The sequence below is a fragment of the Folsomia candida genome, unplaced genomic scaffold (genome assembly GCF_002217175.1).
Source record: "Folsomia candida strain VU population unplaced genomic scaffold, ASM221717v1 Fcan01_Sc007, whole genome shotgun sequence".
Taxonomy (NCBI): Eukaryota; Metazoa; Arthropoda; class Collembola; order Entomobryomorpha; family Isotomidae; genus Folsomia; species Folsomia candida.
In genome coordinates, this window is record NW_019091199.1 from 3,721,960 (window position 1) to 3,744,477 (window position 22,518).

Sequence of the window (22,518 nt, forward strand, 5' to 3'; positions counted from 1 at the left end):
CTGAAATATTTCGCTCTACTTGATTCCAATTATATTCATTCGTTGGCTTATAGTTTAATTACAGATCTCCATTCATCGCGACATAATGCACATTCATGAATATATTGTATTTAGAATGTACGTCACTCCCCATCCCAGTCACTGAATTTTTTAGGAAATAAAAATTTACGGAAAAAATATGATTTTAAATTTACAATTCGTTTTTAAATTCGATTTTGCTTTGCTGGATCAGTCTCAAAGAGTTTTTTTCAAAGATGTACATGTATCAGTATAACCTCGAGATTTCTCACCGACTTGACCTTCACGTGCTTTTATTTGCTTTAGAAATTACTGAACACGATTGGATTTAGAACTTATATGAGTGTCTCTAGTGAGTAAGCGAGTATTATCTTTTTTAGGACAGATGAAGATGACTTAGGAAAAATTACCCTGTTTGATTTTCTTTACTAAATGAGAGGATGAACAACTTGGTTTTTAAATTTAGGAAAGACAAGTCCGAATTTTGACTCAATGCCGGCCAGGATAGGAAGTGCAAGGGCGTAACCTCCAATGTGGTCCGGATTTTCTGACTTCAATTGGTCCACGCTTGTAATTTGTACGAGTTTCTCGGAGCCAGTGGGTCTCCTAGAAAAGTTGATAACCAATTATTATTTTTATCCGTTGTTTATACGATAATAATGTCCGCTTGAAGGCACAGGTGGGACTCACGTTCCAGCAAAGTCGACATAGAACCAGCGTTGCAGTACTTCATAGACGAGGAGAGCGAGTCCAACTTGAGTGGGCTTGATAACTCGTGTCCCTTGCATGAAGGATCGATACCCTTCCTCCCGATAAATGCGCAGAGCACAGTCCAACGTTCCCGTGTAGACAATCTCACCCGGTTTCGGGACAACCTGTAAATAATCGTTGAGGAAGAAAATACACATGTGGATACCTTGTAGCAGGGGCTATTAAAGTATCACGGTAGATATAAATCCCACCCACCTGAAGCCTGGTCTTGATTACGTCAAAGGGCATGGAAATTGGTACGGCTGGAATTGTCGCGGTGGCTCCAGCTACAAGAAGCGAAAAAGGGCTGTTGTAACCATCTTCGTCCTGAAGGTAGAGTTTCATGTGGGCATAGCCAGGAAAGAAAATGGCACTGAAAGGGACGTCCCTCATCATACAGGCCGTCATACCCTACACATTATTGAATCTTCATCAAATTTGTACATACACACAAATTTTGGAACCCAAAATATATTTCGTTTGTAGTTGATATGATGCCCACCTGATACATCCCTTTGAATCCCAACCTCCTAATGAGCTTAAGCATACTGAATTTTGAATGTGGAAAAAGCTGACCGACATCCTGCATTCGAATCTTAATTATTTCGAGCGGATTTACGACAATTGCGGAACAAAGCCCAGCGCACGCACCCGCAAAAACTTCTGCGGGGAAGGGAACCTGCCCTTTTCGGTTCATAAAATGATCCCGAATCCAATCATTCATCTGGGTGATTAAAGAATGAACAAAAACCTTTACTTCCAGACTTTTTGTCTCCACATCCATTTTTTCTAAGTAAATCAGCTCACCGACAATTTAAACGCCTTTCCCAGGGATGATCCAATCACGTGTGGAGCGAGGCCACGATACAGGCCCCTCATCCCTTCGACATGCCGGATTTTGAGGAGGCAGTCCACGTTGGTGGAGTAGATCTTGCTCGAAATGAGCTTGCTTGGCCGCTGGTTTTGCATCCGCGTTTTTACAAGATCCATTGGATACGTTGGGACAGACTCAAACACTGAAAAGATGGGTTTCGAGGCCCCAAATTCTTAAAGTGAGTCGAATTATTGCCCATTCTGCCAATAAGTTTACTCACATCCTGCGACTAGTCCGATACAGAACCGATACACGGACTCGAGAAATTCCACGTAATACCCTCTTTCCTCCGGACTTCGCACCGCTTTGATGTCCAGCACCCTGTTCTCCACTTTGATGTAGTACTGTTCTGGAGCGATGGACTGGAGGTCAGAGAGGATCAGGGTGGGAGAGTCGTTGATGAGCTGAGAGATTGTGAAGAGGATGTCCACCTGGAGTGGGGTCAGTTGCGACATAACCTGTCCCGACGAAAGGAACTCATGTTTGGTGATCTCGGTGGATGGCAGGCCCCGTGAAGCTTGCAGGTAGACTTTCTTCATAAGCTCCATGTTATTCAGGAGGGAGTTGAAGGCTACGAAAAAGGGATAGGAGACCGACTCTCCATCCCCAAGCTGCCTGGCCACGGCTTCCAGATGAGCCCCCACTTTCGGTTGGACCAAGTGGGAGCGGAGGTTGGTCATGATGGACACGAACGAGGAGATGGGGATGGTCCCCTTGCAGTCGGGATCGAATCTTCGAAATGCTTCGGTGGCATACTCTTCGTGAAAGTCCTACTTAGCAAATTAATATTTAGTACCAAAAAATGTGGTATTAATACCACGATGCACTTACATGAAGAAACTGACTGAACTCGGCGTAGGTGACCACGCGATTCTTCCTCCGCCCAAAGTACATTCGGACAAAATTGCCATTCATGTTGAAAGGCATCATCTTTTGGAGAGTGGTGTGGCTGATGACGTGTTTGAATTCGTCAAAGGTGACCTTCCCATTCCCATTCGTGTCAAAGAGTCGAAATGCAGTGAAATAGAGGGCATCCGGTACTAAATGGACACAATTGATCAAATTTTATTCGTATTTTAGCCATGGCACTTATTTCTGTGTAGTAATGTTTATGTTGGCTACCTGTGAGGAGGCCTTCGAATGTCACAAACTCGGAAAATGATATGTACCCATCTTTGGAAGTGTCGATGATTCCGGCCAACAACTCCACCGTGTTTTGGTCATGTTGTGCTGTGCTGAGAAGGCCAAAGTACTTGGTAATCAAGTCGGTGGACTTGATAAATCGGTATCCATTCGCTCCTATTTGGGAGTACTGATGAGTAAAAAATGATATGAACATGAAACCTGCATAATATTTAAGTGGATATATGTATGCCTTATGCTATGATCACCTTGTGAAAGATATCGAGCAGGTCACTTCGGTGTGCTCGCTCTATTCGTCGTGGTTTTTCCCACCCCTTCAGGAAGTTTAGAAATTCTTATCAAATTCATTGACCCAACAGTAGAAAAGCCACATTTTTATTGCAGACACCACAACGCACGCCAAGCAATTATTATAATAAAAATGGCACAATGCTTATTTTTATGACTAAGGATAAGGTTAAGGACAGACAAGTGGGATTATGCTATAGGTCGGGTCAAAATAAATGCTACAATTTGTTAATCTAAATTCTTGAAGCCGAATTGTTCAGGGGTTGAATTATAGAAAATGGTGTGGTGACTGGTGAGTAGATCTTGTGGCTTGTCCTGAAGAGCTAATTCTGTGAACGTATGTAAAAAATAGACCAGTAAAAGCTACACAATACGATAAGCGAGCAATATAGCGATTAGTAATTTGAGTTGGTTATTGATTACGGATGGAGATCGAGATCGAAATCGAGGTGTATTGAGAGGGAAACCACTTTCCATCTCGATGAAATGCGCAGTCGGAACGGTTCAACTTTTGCTGTAAATTGACCCATGGATGAGAAAAATATTATTTACGCTGGCACTTTACGATATATTTGCAAAGGTTAACTAATTGTTGTTGTTAATCGACTTGAAGTATCCACCATGGTAGCCTACCATTGGTAGGTCGTTGTACACTAATATCATCGACACTCTTGGTTCCGCATGTGCTCCAAATCTCCCGGATTCATACTACTGCTACCCGGATTTGTTCGGACTTTGTTAAACTAACAAATGCATAGAACTGTGTCATTCATATGCCATTATGTCCAAACTACGCCTTTCAAATTAGGAAATAGGAGCTTATCGAGTATGAACAAATATTTTACTGCGTTTTCCAAAGGATGCAATCATAGATCTCAATCAATCCAAGATTGCATTATGAAATTTGAGACACTTGATGTAACAAATGTATTTACAAATGTAGGTAAAATTGAGACAAAATCTCAACTTGCTCTCTAGCCAATTTTAGCTCAATTCGAGCAGAGGGACACCTTTGGTGTGTGTCTTTTCTGAAGAGAACTCTGTCCTCAACTGGGAAAAGGCCAGCAGAAGCCGTGTCGCCAGTGTTTGACCTACGACCTCCTTTGAGACGACGACGAGACGAGACAGACGACTGAAGGAAATTGAGATTTTGGGGGAGAGTGAGCAGTGGAGGACGGAGGCGCGGAGAGGTTGAAAAGCCCAACAAAACCAGTTCTTCGCCTTATTCACCTCTTCAGCCAGTGCTGCGCCAGAAGAAGGCACAAAATTTAAGAAACTTTCATTCCAAAGAAAAACACTTTCACCTCCAAAATTCTGCAGTGTGCGGTGTCTAAAAATTACAAATAGTCAACGTATAGTTAATAAGAACTTCAGACTAATATAGTTTTACGATAGGTCTAAAATATCAAGCATATATTTCAAAATAATTAGTGATAGTTTCAAGTTTAAACGAATTGTGTACTTTGTGACATTCCTGAATTTTTAAAGAAGATAGAACTTGCTGAATCACCTACTTGTGACGATGGGGGGTATTAACGAAGATGATTTCGAATTGCAAATGCTACGACAAGCAGCGCTTAATTCACTTAAGCGCAACAGGGCCAATATGATGGCTTCCGCCAGTAGAAAGGTAAGCAAATAGTTGTTATTAGCTATATTCAAAACGTAGTCAAAGGTTAATAATACAACTTGTTTAACGCCGATCTGTTTTTGCAGCAACCACCAAACCTTCAACATCGTCCCCTGCCTCACAATAGGAATCTTATTGAAATACAGACACGGAGCGACCTTCTCGCAGACATTGATTCTGGGCTTATGGAAGAAATTGTTGTTGGTGAGATAAGGACATATTTTTGGCTGAATTTTCATCGCCTAAGGAAAGGCAGGTCTTAACCACATGGATCTTGTTGTTTTACAGCCGAAGGTATCGACATGGACGACTCAGACTGTGATGAGGTTATCGAAGAAGTCATAATGTCCGAAGAAGACTCCTCCTCCTCTTTAGGCACCTCACCTACGACCGGTCAACGTGCCTCGCTTTCTCCTTCTCCTGTGAAGCAGGAAGGTAAATATGTTTAAATTACTTTCCTCTCCGGAGCGAAGCGGTTAATTTAATTTACTTTGATTAAAGTTAATCGTTGATAACTCTAATTCTAATTTAATTCAATTTACTTTATCTAACAAGACGATTCAATTTCAGTTCAAGAACAAGAACTTCCTGACTACAGTTCCTCAGACGATGACGCCCTATCCGTCGCATCCAGATATTCACTGTATGAAGACGACTTGGGAGAGAATGATGCCACACAACGGTTGCCAACATTAAAAGTGAGACTACCTCAAAAAGTTACTACCACCATCGAAAATGAAGGTGCGGCCAATAGACGTCGATCCAGGAGCAGAGAGAGAGATCTCCGACCTAATCATACGAGAGCTTCTTCACGATCTCGCTCCCCCCTCCCACCACGCAGAAGACCGCGTATGATGAGGAGCAGGTCAAGGTCTCCAATGATGAGGAGACGACCCACCACGCGAAAGTCACGTTCCAGGGACAGAGGAGGAGATTTCCGAGGTGGTCGAAGATCAAGCTCGAGAGAACGAGATCTTCCATCGTCTAGGATGACAGATAGTTCTTTAAGAGGTATACAATTTATCCCATTTGTGAGCAACCGTACATATGTCATACGTATGCCTTTTTTATTCTAATCTATCTTTATTAACAATGACTATTTAAAAAAACTTGCTGCTTGTTCTCCTTTTAATTAGACAGACCATTGAAGCGTGTTAAAGATGACCTACCGCCTCGCCGACCTTTACGATCACCACCCTCGGGCTCGGGTAGAAGAGAAAGAGATAGCCATACCAATTCATCTTCATCTCGGCGTCTAAGAAGTCGGAGTAGGAGCTTATCCCGAGAAAAACGAAGCACCCATCACCATGATACCAATCGTGGCGGTGCAGCAAGTACTACCTCGCGAGGTGATAAGGAGCATGTCCCGAAAAAGTCTGTGGCTAATAAGAAATCGTCCTCAGAGTTGGTAGATGCGAGGACGACGAAATCCTCCAGTTCCCCTGAACCTCTACTCTCTCTTTCCGCCGTGGATCAGGAAGTGTTGGAGAAGCGAAGGCGCAAGTTCCAAGAGAAGCAACCTCTGAACGTTGAAGGGAGTCAGGGAAAGAAGATTCGACTCCAGCAGTCATCCAGCAACAAGAGAAATGATGATCGGAAACAACCCCCTCGTCCAAGTCCACCCAACAACAATAACCGTTCAACCACGTCGAGCAGCAGTAAAGTACAAATAACGATTCCCAAATCCCAAGAAGACCAAAGTAGGACTACATTATCATCATCATCCACGATAATAACAGAAGTCAACCAAAGACCCTCTCGCCACAAGGATCATGACCCCGGTAGTCCTACAAACATCAAGGTGGATGTGGAACCAGACTCGGAACCTGAACAGGAGGATTTGAGAGCAAAACTAATCAAGAAAAAGATGAAAGCCCAACAACATGGTCAGCATTTGGCCCCGAGTCGAATCTTTTCGGAAGCATTGAAAGGCACTAGGCTCACATCTTCTTCGAAAAGCACGACGACCAGTACCACCAAGTCTACCCTCCCTAGCAGCAGCAGCAGCAGCAGTAACAGTAGAAGCAATAGTAGTAACAGTAAAACAAAACCGACTCATAAACGTAAAGTTAGCTTAACATATGCGTAATTTAGCCACGTAGTGTAAGTATTTTTCATTACCATTGTTTCTCCTCTTGTACTGCCCAAAATTTTTGTCAGAGACAGGTGGCATTTATTAATATAAGTTTATGACGTACATCACACCTGTACCAAAACTTTGTTGTCGTAATTAATACTAATATAATTATAATTAAACCCCTTCTTATTTATCATGTATACAACTTAGATTTCTTGTAAATGTTAAACATCAATGCGAACACTAAAAAGTATTGTATTGTAGTGTATTTTGTGTCTGTATGTTTTGTGAAATAATGACTACAAAGAATCAGATCTCGCTCTACGTGGAGACGATCTAAAATAAATTAACGACTTTATATGCCATGAATCCCTGCCACATAGCAATCCAAAGTTGTACCAAAGATTGCTGCTACTACTTTTTTTAGTGGTAGGGATCCATTGCACTAATTTCGCATTATCCGAAATACAACTGAAATTTATTGTATTTTAATTATTGCATACATACATTGTTCAAATACATACAAGATGTTCGACAGTTTTGTTCCTGCAATATTTATTCGAGTATTACTCAGGACGGGATTGAATATTCTTGTGGAATTGAAAAGCTTATTCTTCTGTTTTTCTGTTAACACTTTGCTGAAATACTGAACACATAATTAATTTGAAAAAGGCGACAATTGTGTATTTATTTTCAGGAAAGGAGAAAGTGTTACTTATTGAGGAGATCATGCACATCACTTATGCGGAATACTTTTGATCCTCTGGTACGCCTTGTGCTGATGGTAGCATGTCACTGCTGCCAGAATCGTAAAAAAGATCCCCGCACCAAGATAAATACTGACCAAGAATGATCCTACGTGTTGGGAGAAGATGTGACCATCACTGTCATTCTGACCCGGACAATTTTCTTCGTCCACTGCAAACTCATCAGGTGAGCCGCAGTTGATCCTCTCGTCGCAGAAAACCGTGGAAGCAATGCACGCGTCACCACACCGACTATGGCTGTCATGATTTGTGACAAAGTTGCACTCTGTGAATGGAGAGTAACAAAAACTTGGGTTAATAAAGCTCAATAAAGATGTTCGAAAGAGCAGCAAGAGTGCTACCTTTGTAAGCCGTGAATACCACCTCGACCATGTGAAAGGAAAGATCGTAGTTCTTGTCGATTGGGAAGGTGGGGTCCCCCTTTGCCGACCTGTACGCCACCTGCATCATTCCCGAAGGGCTGTTGAACACACGAGCCCCCACCACGTCTGGTGGAGAAAATGCCTTGTTCTCCTTGCTCAGCTTTCCACAAGTTTTTGGCGACCCCAGAGCAGTGATTGGGTCGTAGAACTGGAAATTATCAATTGTCAACTCGGAAATACCTACATATGTAAATCTTTCATATTTTCTTCCTGTTTCCTGCCTGGATATAGTCAATGCAGTGGTCATTGCCTCCACTGCGCAGGTAAAGGACCTGAACTACGGCCATAATCCCGTGTCTCTGAGGAGCATGGACCGTGAACTCTCCGGACAAGTTTCGTAGGTCTCCTTTCGTCCAAGGCACATCATTCACAATGAGGACGACGACAGAATTTTGGGGTGGATAGTGGGAGAGGTATATGTCCTTTCGACCACGGTGGATGATCGTATCTCGACCCCAGGTCAATAGCTCCACTGACGCTACACGTTATGAAATTAAATCTATGACAGTTAATTTTGTTCCCACCACCCAAACTTTGTCTATTATAATAAGCTTACAATCCGAGTCCGAATGTCGAAGTTGATTGACCTTGTCAGAAGGATCAGCTCCAACTGCCCATTTTTGAGTCAGTAGCACCAAACCCATCATTCCCAGCGACACAATAAAGTCAAAAATCATCTTCACAATAGGTATTTATACGTTTGATCTTCTACACCAGTGCAGTTGCAATTTTGTTGCACCACATAATGGTTATATTGTGCGTGAGATGGGTAAAGCCGAACGAGGTAATTATTCGAACGCTGCAACTACGGTGGCGTATGCGTGGGGTCGGCTAATAACCAACTCTGGCGAGTGCGTAAACACGACTGCATCATTCCCGTTCTCTCCACAAAATAATAAATCCATGGGCTCACCACCAGCCCTTCATTTGGCGGAGAAGTGGACGACCGAAGGAGTTTGTAAAGAAACAAAAACATCCCTCGGGGTATAAAACATGGAAATGCGTCGAAAGTCATGTAGTGGTTGAGTCGCTTTACTCACCCACTTTTTGCCGTCGTCCGTCCGTTGCACATATCTCTGGTGGATGTGATAAACGATTTTTAATGTAATCATCGTGGTTTGCAAGGAATAAGATAAAATGAATGCAGAGACATTCACTTCACGCACCAACGCACACAATTTTGGTGTTGGCAAAGCTTGTCTCACAGTTTAAAACTTTAGTACGTACATTTTAAATTCTAAAATATTCCAAATATTCCAAATCAATTTAGTCTTAAAATATTTGCTACATAGATAACTATATTAGTTGGGTGATCATTAAGTCAATTTGAATGAACTATACTTTACCAAGAGACATGAATTTGATACTGGGTGGCGTGTGCATGTTCCTTCCTTGTGCATTTATTTATAGTGGCGAAGATTCAGGTGGAAATTTTCTCAGGATTTTATGGCCCGTACATAGTAATGAATAGATTGGATGGTTTAATGTTTTATTCAAACCGGAGAGATTAGTCTCATCGCTGTATTTCTTCAGTCGAGTCCCATTATTCCATTGCTAAATTGAATCCATCTGAGCAACGTCGTGTTCGTTTTTTGCTCATTTCCATCATACCGACGTCTCATATCGGATGGATGCAAGGCAAGCTCGAGAAAAATGCACAAACTGACACCATTAACATTTAAGTATGCATCCTAAATTCTTAATCCGTTTGAAAATGCATTCATCACTCTTCCTCAGCCAGTGCTCGCTGCTGGAGGAGGCATTCGCATTCATGGATGGCTAGCACTGAATAATACTTAAAAGACGAAGAGCTCTTATTGAAAGTCTTGAATACATAATCAAATGGCTCATCCTGATGTTAGTTAATGCCCTCGTGAAGAAATAGTGGCGTAAATAAAGCGGAGTTGGTGGTTCATTAAGAGGCATCATCGTCATTAGCCATCTCCTTTAATGGGGCTCTCCGTGTGACGGGAGAGATGAACAACGATCCGTCTTAAAGAGTGATCTGATCTGCTCGTCCTCTTTTTATCTGCTCCTTCTTCTTCTTCTAATCAGCCGACAACGTAAGTATATGAACTGGGCACATTTTTGGAGCTGGGTGGTGTAGTGGTCACATAAAATGCACATTATAATACACAATATGTGCCCACATGCATTTAGTCAATATGCAAGTATGCAGTTCTTCCAGCATGGTTTCGAAAATAAATGGCTCATTAAGAGCACAGCAGCAGATGAGAGTATAATATATAAATCAACACGACGATGAGATAGACAAGAGTCCATAGAAGTCATGAAAGTAAAAAATAACAATTTGAACGGCGACTTAAAATGTGTACAAATCCAACTACTGACCAAGTAACTTAGCTTGTGGTCCAAAATACAAAGTTTGTATTGACCTATGCAACGTTTAGGCGATTTTTATGAACTCAGAATCATAAGCATAAACAGCAGCATGTACAGTCTGAAAAATGTATTGGAGCAATGTTTGTATAGATTTGCAATATACCCATAATAAATACAGATAACACATATTATTATGCACTTAGAAATTGAGATCAAATCGATTTTTATTTCATTTGAGCAGATTATTGTGGATTTAGACGAAGAGTGTGAAATTGTCTCTCCAGTGAGCATTGTGGTTGTTGGATGAAGATGCTTGTTGTGGGGGAATGGGGAACAGAGTTTCGTAGGAAGGAGGTATATCTGGACCTTCGCCTCGCCTCTTCCCACGAAGCTCTTGGTAGCGTCTCAATTGTTGGGCCAGCTCGTTATCCAGCCTCCAAATCTGTTCCCTAGTAAAATACATTCAGATGGACACAGATCAGAGATGAGTGACATGAATGGCTTATCTTGGTTCTCCGTATTGGACGCAAAAGTTACCTAATTTGCGAAGGCGTTGGAGATTTATCCCCATCCGTTGCCCCAGCCTCAGACTGATGACTTTTGCTATTGTCCAGCCAGTGAAAGCAGCAGACGCCGACGACAGCGACGCAGAGGACGATCCCGGTGATGAAGACCATTATGACGACGAGGAGAAGACCAAGGTGGAAAAAATCGAGGTTCACCTCACCCCCCATTTATTTTTCAAGCACTTCTGACGATCTCCTCCAGGAGTGGCAAGTTACTAATTTTGACCTGCAATGTTTCTGCGCCTACATTCTGAACCCCCAACACATTTACAGTGATGTATTGTGTATGCAGATATGTGTAATGGTTCTTAGGTGATGCACAGTTAACTACTGAAGCCTTAATTACAGAAGACGTTCAGGAATGAAGTTACAGGAAGCTGCACTGGCTAACCACACCTGCATTACGATAGCTAAATACGTAAATACGTGTTCATGGTGTAGTGACCACTTCTCGCAAAGTATCCTTCCTTCCGTTACGTTCGCTTGGTTGTGTTATTCTTTGGCTCAACAAGTTTTTAGCAGCGTAATAAACAATGGTCCTACACACTCCAATTTGATTTTTTTCGCATAGTGATGCTCGCCCTATTGAAGTGAAGAAGCCTCCAAAACAATACACATCCTATTTTAATAATAATAATATTACTCTCATTGTTATTTGTTTGTGGCTGGTTCTCTGCTCATGAACCGTAGCCTCTCCCAACAAGATTTCTGCTTGATTATTGTTCTCAACTTTATGGAATGCTCATCATTAATGTGCACACACAAGTGCAGATCCGTGCGGCTCGTGTTGTGTGATATGCAAGTAAGTACATACAACACCATTGAAACTGATCCCAGGTGAAATGGCACGCTTCAGAGCCCTGCTGATGCGATCATCCCTGCGTCCGTACGTGTCAGCCGACCATGCACCTTGCCCTTCTGAAACCATTTCTTTAAAACTTTGCTGGAAAGACAGCACTCATTAATTTTATTGCACTCAGGCCTCGTCTTCTCACGTGACGGGGTTCCTTCAGCTAATTTGTTAGTCAATATGCGTCAATATGAGTGAGACTGAGAACAAAATGCGTTTTTGGATGGAATCATTGTTGTGTTGACGTGAAGGTCTGCACATGAAGTTTGCATGCATGCATCGACGTGCACACCTCGCACGGTAGACTTGACCTTTACATACTGCTTCGTCGAGTAATTGATTGTCTCATTACCTTGGGTTGCTGGTCGATCCAACAGTACACACACACTGCATGACTGAAATGTTGTCACCATTAATTGAACAAAGTGACACACCAATATTTGATGCATACGTTACTATTATCATCACCACTTCCTTCCGGTTCCATATATGTACGGAGGTTGTCTTCTAACTGCATATCGGCGGAATGAATTAAATAATATTTACATTTTATTGACACTTGATTATAAACGCTAAATGTGCAACAATTGTTGAACAATGAGTGAGATCATACATTTGTCACTGATTGAATGGCGTCCATGTTTTACAGAAGTACAACTTGTATGCACGTGGATCAGACTGGACGAGGTTGGCATTTGCTGTTGTTGTCACCTGGAGTCGGATTCCCGGACTCTGAAGAGGTTCCAGAAGGGAAGAGCAAGTCATATGCTGGGGGAGGTTCGTCCTCCCAGCGGGCTGGAGGGAACTTGAGCTGATTCTGAGCATACTCGTGGTAGCAGGGCAATTGTGACACGTGGTGGACCAGCCTCAAAGACTGTTGGTGGTGACCAGAGGGTGGGTAGTGGCCATGAGGCTCGGCTGTGGCAAAGGGATAGACAGGAAATTGGATCAGAGACTCTGGATCGGGGAACAGGCGGCCGGACCCGATTACGTGGATCCTGATGTTAAAAGGTGTAAGAAATTGTGATCTTGGATTTTGGAACCGTATTCTCACCGATTGGTCGTGTCCGTGACCCCCACACGCACCCTGTTTTTCTTCCTCCACAAGCAATGGCTGAGCAGCAAGATGTATCTGCAACTGCAAGGCAGACTCCCAAACACCAAGATGGCAAACAGTCCCAAAATTATGAGAACGCTGATGAGCAAAGCATAGCTCGTCCCTTCAACTTCACTCAGCCACATTTTTTGCTACACTAGAATTTATGACTTTGTTTCTCCAAAATGCCTTATCCATTCCATCCGAAGGGTGTTCTCACACTGGGAATGTGAGTTATTTAAGAACGAATATTGTGGCCCATCAAAAATCAGCAAACCACGAATTAACCATCGCGAGCACGCAATGAGCTATTCTTAACGACGGCGAGATGAAGCCAAGAAGAAGGAACAATGCATTATTCTTCGCAACCTGTGAGCTTAATTGCTTCGCTCAGTCACTAAATTACCATTAGCTTATGTATTGAGGAAGGATTCAACCTCCAGACCGGTCAACACTGGATTTAAACGCATGCACTGCATACGTACGTATGCACATACTTAGGTCGCCTCTTTCTTCTTTAATGCACACATTTTAATTTGTATGCGTGCACCATGTTGTTACTTTACGGAGGCTGAGCAAAGGTAATTTTAACTTTACAATTAAATCAACCAACAATATCGACGACATTGTAATTGTCACTTTCCTCTCGTTCGTTTGGTCTCCAATTGTTCTGTTCCGATTGTTTTGATGATGAGGAGGACTTGATCATGCAGAAAGTGAATGTGTCAGCAATAAAGAATGAGGTGATGATGACTCTTAGCAAGCATTGACAGCATTTTATCATTGAAACGTGAAATCAGCAGCAAAAATTGAAAACATAGGAATTTAAATATAGAGCGTTGTGAAGGATTGATTTTCATGGTCAAATTATGCACGGATAATGTTAGTATGTCATTTTTAATCGCAATATGAACGGGTAACATGTTCACTAATTATTGCATACCATCCATTAGAGCACCATCCAGAATACAAATTGAGAGAGCATAATTAAGGTAGGTCGAAAGTCTTTACCGGTAAATTCACCAAATTCAACTCTAAGGAAATTCTACTCTAACTCCTAAGTCTAAGACATCCAATACATTCTGTAAACTAGTTTGAACTTTTGTATAATCAATACACCGAGTACATTTCCTGGAATCATTCAATAAAGTTAACATACTTCTGCTTAAATAAAAGTGGACGCTGACAAAACATTATTTTATTTCACTTATTATCCCGTCAGCGCGCCAACCGAGGAGGATTTGCTCTTGCACGAGCTCCTCTAAATTTATTTATTTTTAATCTAATTTTAATTAATTCTAATTGGTAATAACTTCAAATTTAATTGGCAATGTGTGAAAATCCCTCATTATCAAACTGAACAACCATTTCAGTCAAAAATTGTATTTTTAAATCGTATTTTTATGTATTTTTACGATCAGAATTACCACCTGGCTTCTGCCTGTATCCACTCGGTTGGTTGGGGAATCAAAATTGGTTTGTATGTCAAAATTAAGTTGGTTTTCTGATGCAATTTTTCCAACAAATATAATTTAAGTAATTAAGTAAAATGTAAGTTGATATAAATTATAATTGGGTAATGATTTGAAATCGTAATTGTATCTAAATTTACAAACTCAGCCAGTCTTGGTATGCAACCAACTTTGTCGCGTTCCTTTGAGCTGCGAGATGGTTTTGTTTGTTCATCTTGCTAAATTATAATTTGATTGTATAAGTATTGGCTTAGAGAGGATGTAAACTGACGAAACTAGGCAAGTAAGTTACTTTAATTTGTCTAAATGTTTAATTTAGAGTCCCCTTCTCTAGTGTTAAGCATAAGTTTTTGTATTTCTTGTACTAATAAGCCAGTATAATAAAACTTCAATTCAATTATCATTGCATACGCATTACAAAAATTACACATCAAAAAAGCTGACTACAAAGGAGTCGTACATTAAAAATCCCTAACCTGAATAAAAAACGAAGAAATCATTTTAAAAAAAGTCAAAATAAGTTAAATAAATAATTTTACATGATTCTTATAATTTCGCTTGGAAATAGGAATTTTATGATTGGTGTAGTCTCATTTTAAAACTTGGTTCATCAACTTTTCAATTTATATGATAAGCTGTGCATTATTTTGCACAAGCATTACGGTTGTATGATATAGTGATCATGGCGAAGGTTAGATATGACGTCGTAATATTAAATAATTGAAGTCTGGCTTTGTTGAAACGAGATACAGACTTTAGATATACTGAAAATCAGATTGGTCTAGTTAATTCTGGTCTCTATCTATACTGGTCAGGGCGTGAACATGAAGGCATGATCCGTGCGAATCATTGGACTGAAATCCCTGGTTTCAATTTCCCATTCAGGTGTCATGCAGATTATTTCAGATGTAAATATGAGTTATTATTGATAAGGATACTTTTTTTTAGAGAGATCGCAAATGACGAGGAAAGTGTCAATAAATACGTACAGCTACGTACAATGTGTGCAACTTCATTTACAAAGATAAGTACCTGTGAATCCGTATGACACCGGGGTTTACTGGTTTGCTGTGGTAGAATATTGACATTGTGCATTGGAAATAAACCGCATATAAACATAACTGCATGGATTCTTAGGGAATTAAAAACAGACCTGTAATGCGCAGCAGAAATATATTAATAAATCAGCGAGATAACCGTATTTTGTTAAAAAACAATTCATATGAAATCAGGCTGCGCTGACCTTTGACATGTTCCTTTTATTGCGAAGAATTTTCTATAGCTATTCAATGCAGCACACAAACACGGAGATGTGAGATGCATGAAATACATGTGACATTTATTATGTAAGAACTTATATGTCGTAAACTATTGAAAATTTAAAGTTATTGATTCTGTAACTTGAGTTAGCTGTTAGTGAGTTGTCTTGTTTCCAGGAATTAATTATCGAGAAGATAACCCGAATTTTGATGAATTGCATTTCTTCAATTTTATACTAGCTAAAGAGTTTATTTATTTATGTACATACACCACCGCGTACTTAATCTTATGTACTTACTTTACTTTAATGTCATATGTACATAAATATGTATTGCCTGGAAGGAGACCTTTCGACCCGAGAGAAGTATGATAACTTATTTAGCTAATCCTCACTTGACGAGCATAACAAACAGCAGTAAAATCAATGAACAAGATGAGATTGAATTTTGGACCGAATAAAAAGGCCAAGCCAAGTCGAACGACCAGTGTCAGTTGGCAACTGGAACAACTTGATGCTGATTTCCTGATTAAATATATCTGTAGTCATTCAAGCGATAAATAAATAACATAATTAAAAAGGTTCCAACATGTCGCCAAAGTTGTTCTTCGCTCTGCTTCTCGTGGGTGTGGTGGTTGTAGAGGAGAGTTCTGCCATAGCCGACCTTACCACCTTCCTCAATCTCGTCACCTCCCTCAAGTACAACCAACCTTGCTCCTGGACAAACGAGGAGGCCCGACAAAATCTGACCCGTGACATGAGCGGAATCACAAACAGGTTTGGATCCTCGTCCTCCTTGGTGGCCGCCTTGGAACGGTTCTCGGCGGACGTGGTTACCAAAAGGAAGCATTTCTGTTCTGCCCCCGAACTCCTCATCTGCGACAAGGACTCGGAGAGATGCGTTTGTGGGGATCCAGGCAAAGAAGTGAGTTTTGACTTGAATGAATACAATCTTGTTTTTAGTTCCACAGCAAACAAATTAAATAACATCTTCTTATTGTCTCTCAGGTCGTGCTGCCTTCCATTGGATCAAGCCGCGACTATGTTGTTGAGCGTGACGAGAATGGAGTGAACCGGTGTCGTTGGGCTGAGAACACATATTGCTTATCTGACGACATCCTCCGAACGCAAGGCTTTGGCACAATGATCAACTCCAAGTGCCGCACGGGAACAACTTGCATTTCAAAAGCGGATGGCGGCCAGTGCTCCTTCCGATCTCTGATATTCCATGTAATGCGATCTTTCAGAGGTACTCGACCTAGTTTACAGTCAATGATGAAGGACATGTACGAGGGAAAGGTGTGCACCTGCCAAGCCGACCCCTCCATCAACGACATTTCCTCAGAGGAAGAGCAGTCAAACGACATTCGAAGAAAGAGGTCCATTTTAGGTGACATTGCACAAGAAGAGGAAGCCGTTGGCTTTGTGGCCCCGATGCTCAAAGTTCAAGCTCTTTTTTCGTAAAAATACGCATTCATATATATAGTTAAATAGTGATAATATCAACTTGTGTAACTTTTATTTTGTGTACGCTCCTCACCGCTCCGAAGCGTATAAAACATAAGGGAGGACAGTTCAATGTCGCTTTGGGTAGTCATATCGTCATCGTTTGTTACCAATGACCGACATGTGTCGCAATCGGAAACAATAAACAAGACTATTTTATAGATTGGCTGGCATTTGGTGAATAATTGATTCGAATGTGTGACATGATACATGTTCTGTATCAACATTATTTCACATATTGCAGAAGTTCTAAGCTCAACTTTTTATAACAGCGATTGACATCCAGCCATAATTGATCGTTTTGTCAACTAAAATACCAAATTGACGTTTTAATTGGGCGGGTGACTACTGCTAATTTACTTGTTTTTGTCAATATGCGATCACCTTTTCCTCCTCTAAATTAGTCAATTTATTTTTCATTGTCGGTTGGGCACCACGTTGAAAAAGGATCAAGCTGTACATATACACATATAGATAAGAAATTCAGTAATTCTTATAAATTCCAAAAATGTTGACGTCTGAAACTCTGAGTCTTATAAAGTTGGCTAGCACTCTGATGTACTACTCTGGAGCTGCATCCCTCAGATGGGAAACTAATACCCACCCACACAAGATCTACCTGGTGCATCCCTTATTTCCACTTTCTCTCAAGCCACTCTCCTACCCCACGCTCACAGTCCTCCACTTCTGCGTCCTTCTCTTGTACGAAGCCTTCATGGTGTGTCGTCTTGTCCAGGTTCACTTTTTCCAAGCCTCCCCCCTCACAACCGTCCTCCAAGTGGTGTGGAACCTCCTCTCCTACGCCATGCCCGTCCTCATCATGATCAACAACTTTGCTCGCTGGACCCATTTCCCCCATTTCATCAACGCCTACATCCTCTTCTGGGACAACTTTCGATCCGCGCACTTCCTCCCCAAACATTGGCGGAACGGGTGTGAGCGGAACTTGAAGATTATGGTCACTCTCGGGATGCTTATCACGGTTCAGAATACGGTGCTCATTCTCAAGTTTCCAGAACGTCCCTACTTCCTCACCTCCCTGCTGGAATCGCCCTCATCCTGGAGAAGCGGTCGTGGACTGATCCTCCTTCTCCTTCAAGGCTGGGTCTGGTTCTCATGCTGGGCTCACATATTTTACTATTGCTTCAACTTCTTTGCTTACGCGCACCCACTGGTCTTCATCCTCAAGGAGTTGAGGTACAAGAGCTGCCTCCAACCTCAGGCGTGGTCTCTACGACAAAAACGCTGCGTCTTCATGACGAGAAACAGTCTCCGCTCCAAGTTCGTATTTCAAAACGTGTATCGCTCCCTCCAACTTCTTCAAGCAGAGTTCAACTTTTGTTGCCGGGATTGGCTCTTCCCTACGCACAAGGGAGTTGTGATGATGGTGGCAATAGTGGGGATTTTTGGGGCCATTCGCCTTCCGCCACCTCGTTCCGTGGTGATGGGAGTGACTGCGACGTTTGCGATGCTTTATCTTTCCCTCATCTTTTGGAGATTGGGTAAGATTCGTCAAAAGAGTGGGGAGACGTTGAAAGCTTGGAAGACTGCTGCTGGAGGAGCTAGAAGTAAAGGGTTTAGAAAATGGTTGAGGTCATGCTTACCTCTGCGGGTGGAAATTGGGGGATTTTATATTGTAGACAGGGCTACAGTCGTGGTCGTTTGGGGAACAGTTTTCAATTTTACGACAACCCTTCTGCTCTCCACGTGAGCCATGATGCATGGTAAAATATGCAGGCTTATTATTTTCTGTGCATCATACACATTTTACATGTCATCCTTAGCAATTTATTTTGGTAGATTAGTGCACTAAAGACAAACTATTTTTGTGTGTTTGGGGTATTTTACCAATAAAATATATTTACGACTTTAATAAATTGTCAGATCTGAATATTTATTAGTAGATAATTACTTAATAGATAGTCTTGATTAGTGTGTGGCACAATGGTTCACTTATGTACTGTACAACACAGTAAATATACCAAATCTTATAGAACAATAAAATTACAAATTGTGTGAAAAATAAATTAAAAAACGGATCACTAGTTACGCATCAAAAAGTCATCGCTACGACAGATTGACTTGTACATGAGATAGCTTTCTCGGTGCAGAAGGAGACTTTGGATAATTGTGAACGATGGGAATGGTTGGATCCCTGAAATTGTCCGCCTTCGGGGCCCACTCACTGAAGGGGTCGTGGAGGCCGTAGTTGTTCTCCTTGTACTGGTACGTACTCGATCTCCGTTCTCGACGGCTTTTTCGACGAGGTCGCTTTCCCCGGTCCTCACCATACTCGCCCCTTGCGGATTCGTCGTCCGTCGTCGTGTTCTCATTGGTTGACGAGTGGTCGTTCATCGTGGCACGTTTGAAGCGCCGTTTCCTCTTGCCTCCCTTTCCTGGGTGACCACTTTATAGAGATAAATGAATATTAGAGTGGTTTGCAGAGGTCATTTTTTGACAGATGGCTATTGACGTGGTCTCTAATTCAATTTTACAATTAGACCAACATGCGCCCACTCATCAATCAATCATACATTTAAAAACATGATGAAATTGAGCTGGAAGATAAGAAGTTGGGTCGCGTACTTTTCCTTGAACCGTGACTGACTCGGATTTTGCATTAACTTTATTTCCACTCGCCAATTTAATAATCTGTTCGTGCTCAACAAGTGCATAATTCGAGGCTGTCTGAATCACCAATATCTATGATGTATAAATCAATTATGGGTGGACTACATGTGCATAAACTGTCGAACGTGGTACATGACCTGTCTGCTCATCCATATTTATCATGTTTTCAATCCACATGAGTGAGTGTGAGAGACAATAAATTATCGATTAAACGGGAGAACGTGGTGACGTCAGGGACACAATAAGTCAACTGTCGTCGATGGTTTCTGACGATACAGATTTATATACTTAATATTTAAATAGTTAAATTTGTATCTGACAAAAAATCAATATATTTAATTGTTTACTGGGTTGCTTGTGATGATAGCTTACCCCGTGATGACATGCGTGCTGCTGAAGCTATCAGAATCATCGTCTCGATCACTGCCGTCCCCCGAAGACCCGTCTCCTTTCTTCCCTCCCCCACAGAAAAAGTTCCACACCATCCAGACCAGAAACAGACTGATGGCGAAGGACACACCCACCCACAACAAATGTTCAGTCTCCATATTCACTCGTCTTGCTGTATTTACGAGTGCTATGTACAAGATAAGGTCACAACAGTACTCCTGATCTGCTTCTTATTGTTAGAGTTCACACTTTTATGAATAGATTCGTTTCGTTTTTCCAAGATTTAGCTGTGAATTTAGCTTTTCACGACAACCCAAAGCGATGCACTGTTGCTATTAATGGTTTGTGACTTAATGTTGAGTTGGTCATAATCGTAGTTGTGTGATTGATTTATGCATGCATACTGCCTGACATTAACAAGTGGTCAGTTTACTAGGCTGCTATATAGAACTTATTTATTTGATGATGAGACTATGAAACTCGTGTTGGATCATCCACTGTTCAAACATCTTTCTTTTTTATCTCATCTTTGTACACATGCACATGTACGGAGAGGACTTGCTAATATTTAATTTGGTTCGGAGATCTTGTAGCCAGTTGATAGGAAGGATAGGAGAATGTTTATTATTATTATTCTGTGCTTATGCAAACTATGCACGATAAATGTACGTACGTACATACGCTCGTCTCCTCGGATGTTTTCGAGGCCATCTTAATGCAAATTTCGAATTTATGCGAACACAAAGGACTTGCTGCTGTATGTAAGCAGATTCTGCTATATTGCTTTATATTTTATCTTATTATTATTATTATTATTAAGAGTTATTCACTACTCACTTATTCACAGTCGTCGTCGTCGTCGTCGCCAGTTTATGCGTGGATGTAGAATACGAATACGTTGTCCTCTTGCTGAAAAAACGAGGTCGTTACAACTTGTAACTTTATAATGCCTACATATGCGAATTTACACATGTATGCCACAACAGATTTTAATATGCTCAATACCAGCAGAGATACATGAACGCTGATCTTTTTCCAGTATAATGCAACTTCTGGCAATACAGACGTATACTGAATCAGCGGATTACAAATTCGCCCAAACCGACTCAATCAAATGATTGCCTCAAACTCGGAATGAAAAATAGTTCATGTGCTTGCAAATTCTGCATAACATTTCCTCACGGAAAAACAAACGTGTATATTTCTTCCTATATCAAGACTATGTACATACGTGCATATCTACATAAATTTTCTCGTTGATCCAGCAAACCTTGGTGTGTGTACTTCCTCAGTACGTTAAAGTACATAGGTATGCACATATCCACAGAAAAATGGTTATATGCATCTATGATTAGATCTGAATATTGAAGCGTATTACTTAAATATTATTTCGCAGTGAGCCGCAGCTTAAAAGGAACTAATGAAATGATACATAAGGAATTTTTGCAGTCGGCAAAATCACAGTGTTGAGCAAACTCTAATCAAATTACTTAGGTATTTATGCAAGTATCCAACTGGAGTATGCTTATGCATTGCTGCATCGTCGCGTTGGGCGAATGTTATACGCGTCTATTTTTTATCACGTGGTCATAGAGTAGAAGACTTGTATTAACGCTTGATTTTAATTTCAAAAACTAATCAGAAGCAGAACCATGTGCTCGAGAAGCGTTGGTTGGGTTCAAACTGAGATAATAATACTTTTTTTTACATGGAACGATGATGTGAAGGAGAACAATGAACAATGCGTATTGTGCTATTTACATTAAGGGTGAGGATTGGATTAGAGAGGCCGAGATGAGATAAATGAATGCAATGACACTAACCAAATTAAACTCAAACTAAATACATTCGTCGTCTGTAGTTGAATATTTAGATTGTGGTCGTGCATTCGTGGAATATTGAATGGATAGCTTATAAAGGAAGATAATTATAATTGCATTCACTGGCGTCATCACTATCACATCATCCGTAGAATTGTTGTGCTATAAATATCTGGAGTTTGACAAAGTACGTATGAGTTCATTTGCACCCGTTAAAAAAAATTTATTTCAAGAACTTTGACAATAATTGTTCAATGCAATATTGTTCTAAAACATCAAACATCTAGCTCAAATTTTGCATATGGTTGATTGCCGTCACATTATCAAGTTGACCTATTTCGCGATTAGTATTTATTCCATAATGCATCAATTATTCTATGAATTGCCCTGTTATCAAAATCACATATTGGCAATACGAAGCAAAAAGTTAATCATTTGCGCAGAAAATAAATAAATAAAATTAGCACAATTATTGCTTGGATTGTTTGAAAGCACAAAAAGGGTAGAAACTGGCTTAAATCTACTACCACAACAAACAATTACTTACTCTATTTTTATACGTTATATGATTTATTGATGGTGACAAGTATGGTGGTAAGTCAGACAACCGAGATGAA

General features: G+C 40.9%; 6 protein-coding genes across 10 annotated transcripts; 2 read left to right on the forward strand and 4 right to left on the reverse strand.

Annotated features, from left to right (window-relative positions):
- Positions 1-282: 282 nt before the first annotated feature.
- Positions 283-3,773, reverse strand: LOC110852157 (calcium-binding mitochondrial carrier protein Aralar1). Of its 2 annotated transcripts, none has more exons than XM_022100146.2 (10): positions 3,497-3,773; positions 3,034-3,099; positions 2,765-2,954; positions 2,474-2,682; positions 1,863-2,412; positions 1,576-1,784; positions 1,271-1,492; positions 985-1,179; positions 709-893; positions 283-624 (listed from the first exon to the last, which is right to left on the reverse strand). In XM_022100146.2, the coding sequence occupies exons 1-10, from the start codon at positions 3,548-3,550 to the stop codon at positions 447-449; spliced, it is 2,058 nt and encodes a 685-aa protein (XP_021955838.1). In that variant the 5' UTR covers positions 3,551-3,773; the 3' UTR covers positions 283-446. The 2 variants fall into 2 exon arrangements, with proteins under 2 accessions (XP_021955838.1, XP_035709306.1); XM_035853413.1 differs by having other exon boundaries at positions 3,548-3,772.
- Positions 3,774-4,290: 517 nt separating this feature from the next.
- Positions 4,291-7,246, forward strand: LOC110852358 (serine/arginine repetitive matrix protein 2). Its single transcript, XM_022100407.2, has 5 exons — positions 4,291-4,703; positions 4,790-4,907; positions 4,992-5,138; positions 5,274-5,714; positions 5,840-7,246. Exons 1-5 carry the CDS (start codon positions 4,596-4,598, stop codon positions 6,790-6,792), a joined length of 1,767 nt encoding a protein of 588 aa, XP_021956099.1. The 5' UTR covers positions 4,291-4,595; the 3' UTR covers positions 6,793-7,246.
- LOC110852360 lies at positions 7,240-9,548 on the reverse strand. Its single transcript, XM_035853414.1, has 4 exons — positions 8,526-9,548; positions 8,191-8,447; positions 7,889-8,117; positions 7,240-7,812 (listed from the first exon to the last, which is right to left on the reverse strand). The coding sequence occupies exons 1-4, from the start codon at positions 8,644-8,646 to the stop codon at positions 7,517-7,519; spliced, it is 903 nt and encodes a 300-aa protein (XP_035709307.1). The 5' UTR covers positions 8,647-9,548; the 3' UTR covers positions 7,240-7,516.
- Positions 9,549-10,508: 960 nt separating this feature from the next.
- Positions 10,509-15,280, reverse strand: LOC110852591. 3 transcript variants are annotated; one of them, XR_004835248.1, is made up of 5 exons: positions 12,783-14,813; positions 12,342-12,726; positions 12,197-12,239; positions 10,850-12,123; positions 10,509-10,761 (listed from the first exon to the last, which is right to left on the reverse strand). XR_004835248.1 is itself a non-coding variant. In XM_022100693.2 (2 exons), exons 1-2 carry the CDS (start codon positions 12,968-12,970, stop codon positions 12,402-12,404), a joined length of 513 nt encoding a protein of 170 aa, XP_021956385.1. In that variant the 5' UTR covers positions 12,971-15,280; the 3' UTR covers positions 12,256-12,401. The 3 variants fall into 3 exon arrangements, 1 of the variants encoding a protein (XP_021956385.1); XR_002548150.2 differs by having other exon boundaries at positions 10,850-12,239; positions 12,783-14,819; XM_022100693.2 differs by lacking the exons at positions 10,509-10,761; positions 10,850-12,123; positions 12,197-12,239 and having other exon boundaries at positions 12,256-12,726; positions 12,783-15,280.
- A 746-nt stretch (positions 15,281-16,026) lies between these two features.
- On the forward strand, positions 16,027-19,090 carry LOC110851927. Of its 2 annotated transcripts, none has more exons than XM_035853488.1 (2): positions 16,027-16,479; positions 16,563-19,090. In XM_035853488.1, exon 2 carries the CDS (start codon positions 17,569-17,571, stop codon positions 18,769-18,771), a length of 1,203 nt encoding a protein of 400 aa, XP_035709381.1. In that variant the 5' UTR covers positions 16,027-16,479; positions 16,563-17,568; the 3' UTR covers positions 18,772-19,090. The 2 variants fall into 2 exon arrangements, with proteins under 2 accessions (XP_035709381.1, XP_021955563.1); XM_022099871.2 differs by having other exon boundaries at positions 16,032-16,479; positions 16,563-17,223.
- LOC110852373 lies at positions 18,937-21,694 on the reverse strand. Its single transcript, XM_022100428.2, has 2 exons — positions 20,064-21,694; positions 18,937-19,467 (listed from the first exon to the last, which is right to left on the reverse strand). Exons 1-2 carry the CDS (start codon positions 20,237-20,239, stop codon positions 19,128-19,130), a joined length of 516 nt encoding a protein of 171 aa, XP_021956120.1. The 5' UTR covers positions 20,240-21,694; the 3' UTR covers positions 18,937-19,127.
- Between the last annotated feature and the right edge of the window lie 824 nt (positions 21,695-22,518).

Coding starts and splice junctions, on each gene's coding strand:
- LOC110851927 (XM_035853488.1), top strand. CDS start 17,569: ATGTTGACGTCTGAAACTCTGAGTCTTATAAAGTTGGCTAGCACTCTG.
- LOC110852360 (XM_035853414.1), bottom strand. CDS start 8,646: ATGATTTTTGACTTTATTGTGTCGCTGGGAATGATGGGTTTGGTGCTA. Junction 8,448..8,525: donor TCGACATTCGGACTCGGATT/GTAAGCTTATTA, acceptor CATAACGTGTAG/CGTCAGTGGAGCTATTGACC. Junction 7,813..7,888: donor GGTATTCACGGCTTACAAAG/GTAGCACTCTTG, acceptor CTCCATTCACAG/AGTGCAACTTTGTCACAAAT.
- LOC110852591 (XM_022100693.2), bottom strand. CDS start 12,970: ATGTGGCTGAGTGAAGTTGAAGGGACGAGCTATGCTTTGCTCATCAGC. Junction 12,727..12,782: donor GTCACGGACACGACCAATCG/GTGAGAATACGG, acceptor TTTTAACATCAG/GATCCACGTAATCGGGTCCG.
- LOC110852373 (XM_022100428.2), bottom strand. CDS start 20,239: ATGGAGACTGAACATTTGTTGTGGGTGGGTGTGTCCTTCGCCATCAGT. Junction 19,468..20,063: donor AGCACGCATGTCATCACGGG/GTAAGCTATCAT, acceptor ATCTCTATAAAG/TGGTCACCCAGGAAAGGGAG.
- LOC110852358 (XM_022100407.2), top strand. CDS start 4,596: ATGGGGGGTATTAACGAAGATGATTTCGAATTGCAAATGCTACGACAA. Junction 4,704..4,789: donor TGGCTTCCGCCAGTAGAAAG/GTAAGCAAATAG, acceptor CTGTTTTTGCAG/CAACCACCAAACCTTCAACA. Junction 5,715..5,839: donor GACAGATAGTTCTTTAAGAG/GTATACAATTTA, acceptor CCTTTTAATTAG/ACAGACCATTGAAGCGTGTT.
- LOC110852157 (XM_022100146.2), bottom strand. CDS start 3,550: ATGGAAAGTGGTTTCCCTCTCAATACACCTCGATTTCGATCTCGATCT. Junction 1,785..1,862: donor TATCGGACTAGTCGCAGGAT/GTGAGTAAACTT, acceptor CCATCTTTTCAG/TGTTTGAGTCTGTCCCAACG. Junction 1,180..1,270: donor GATTCAAAGGGATGTATCAG/GTGGGCATCATA, acceptor AATAATGTGTAG/GGTATGACGGCCTGTATGAT.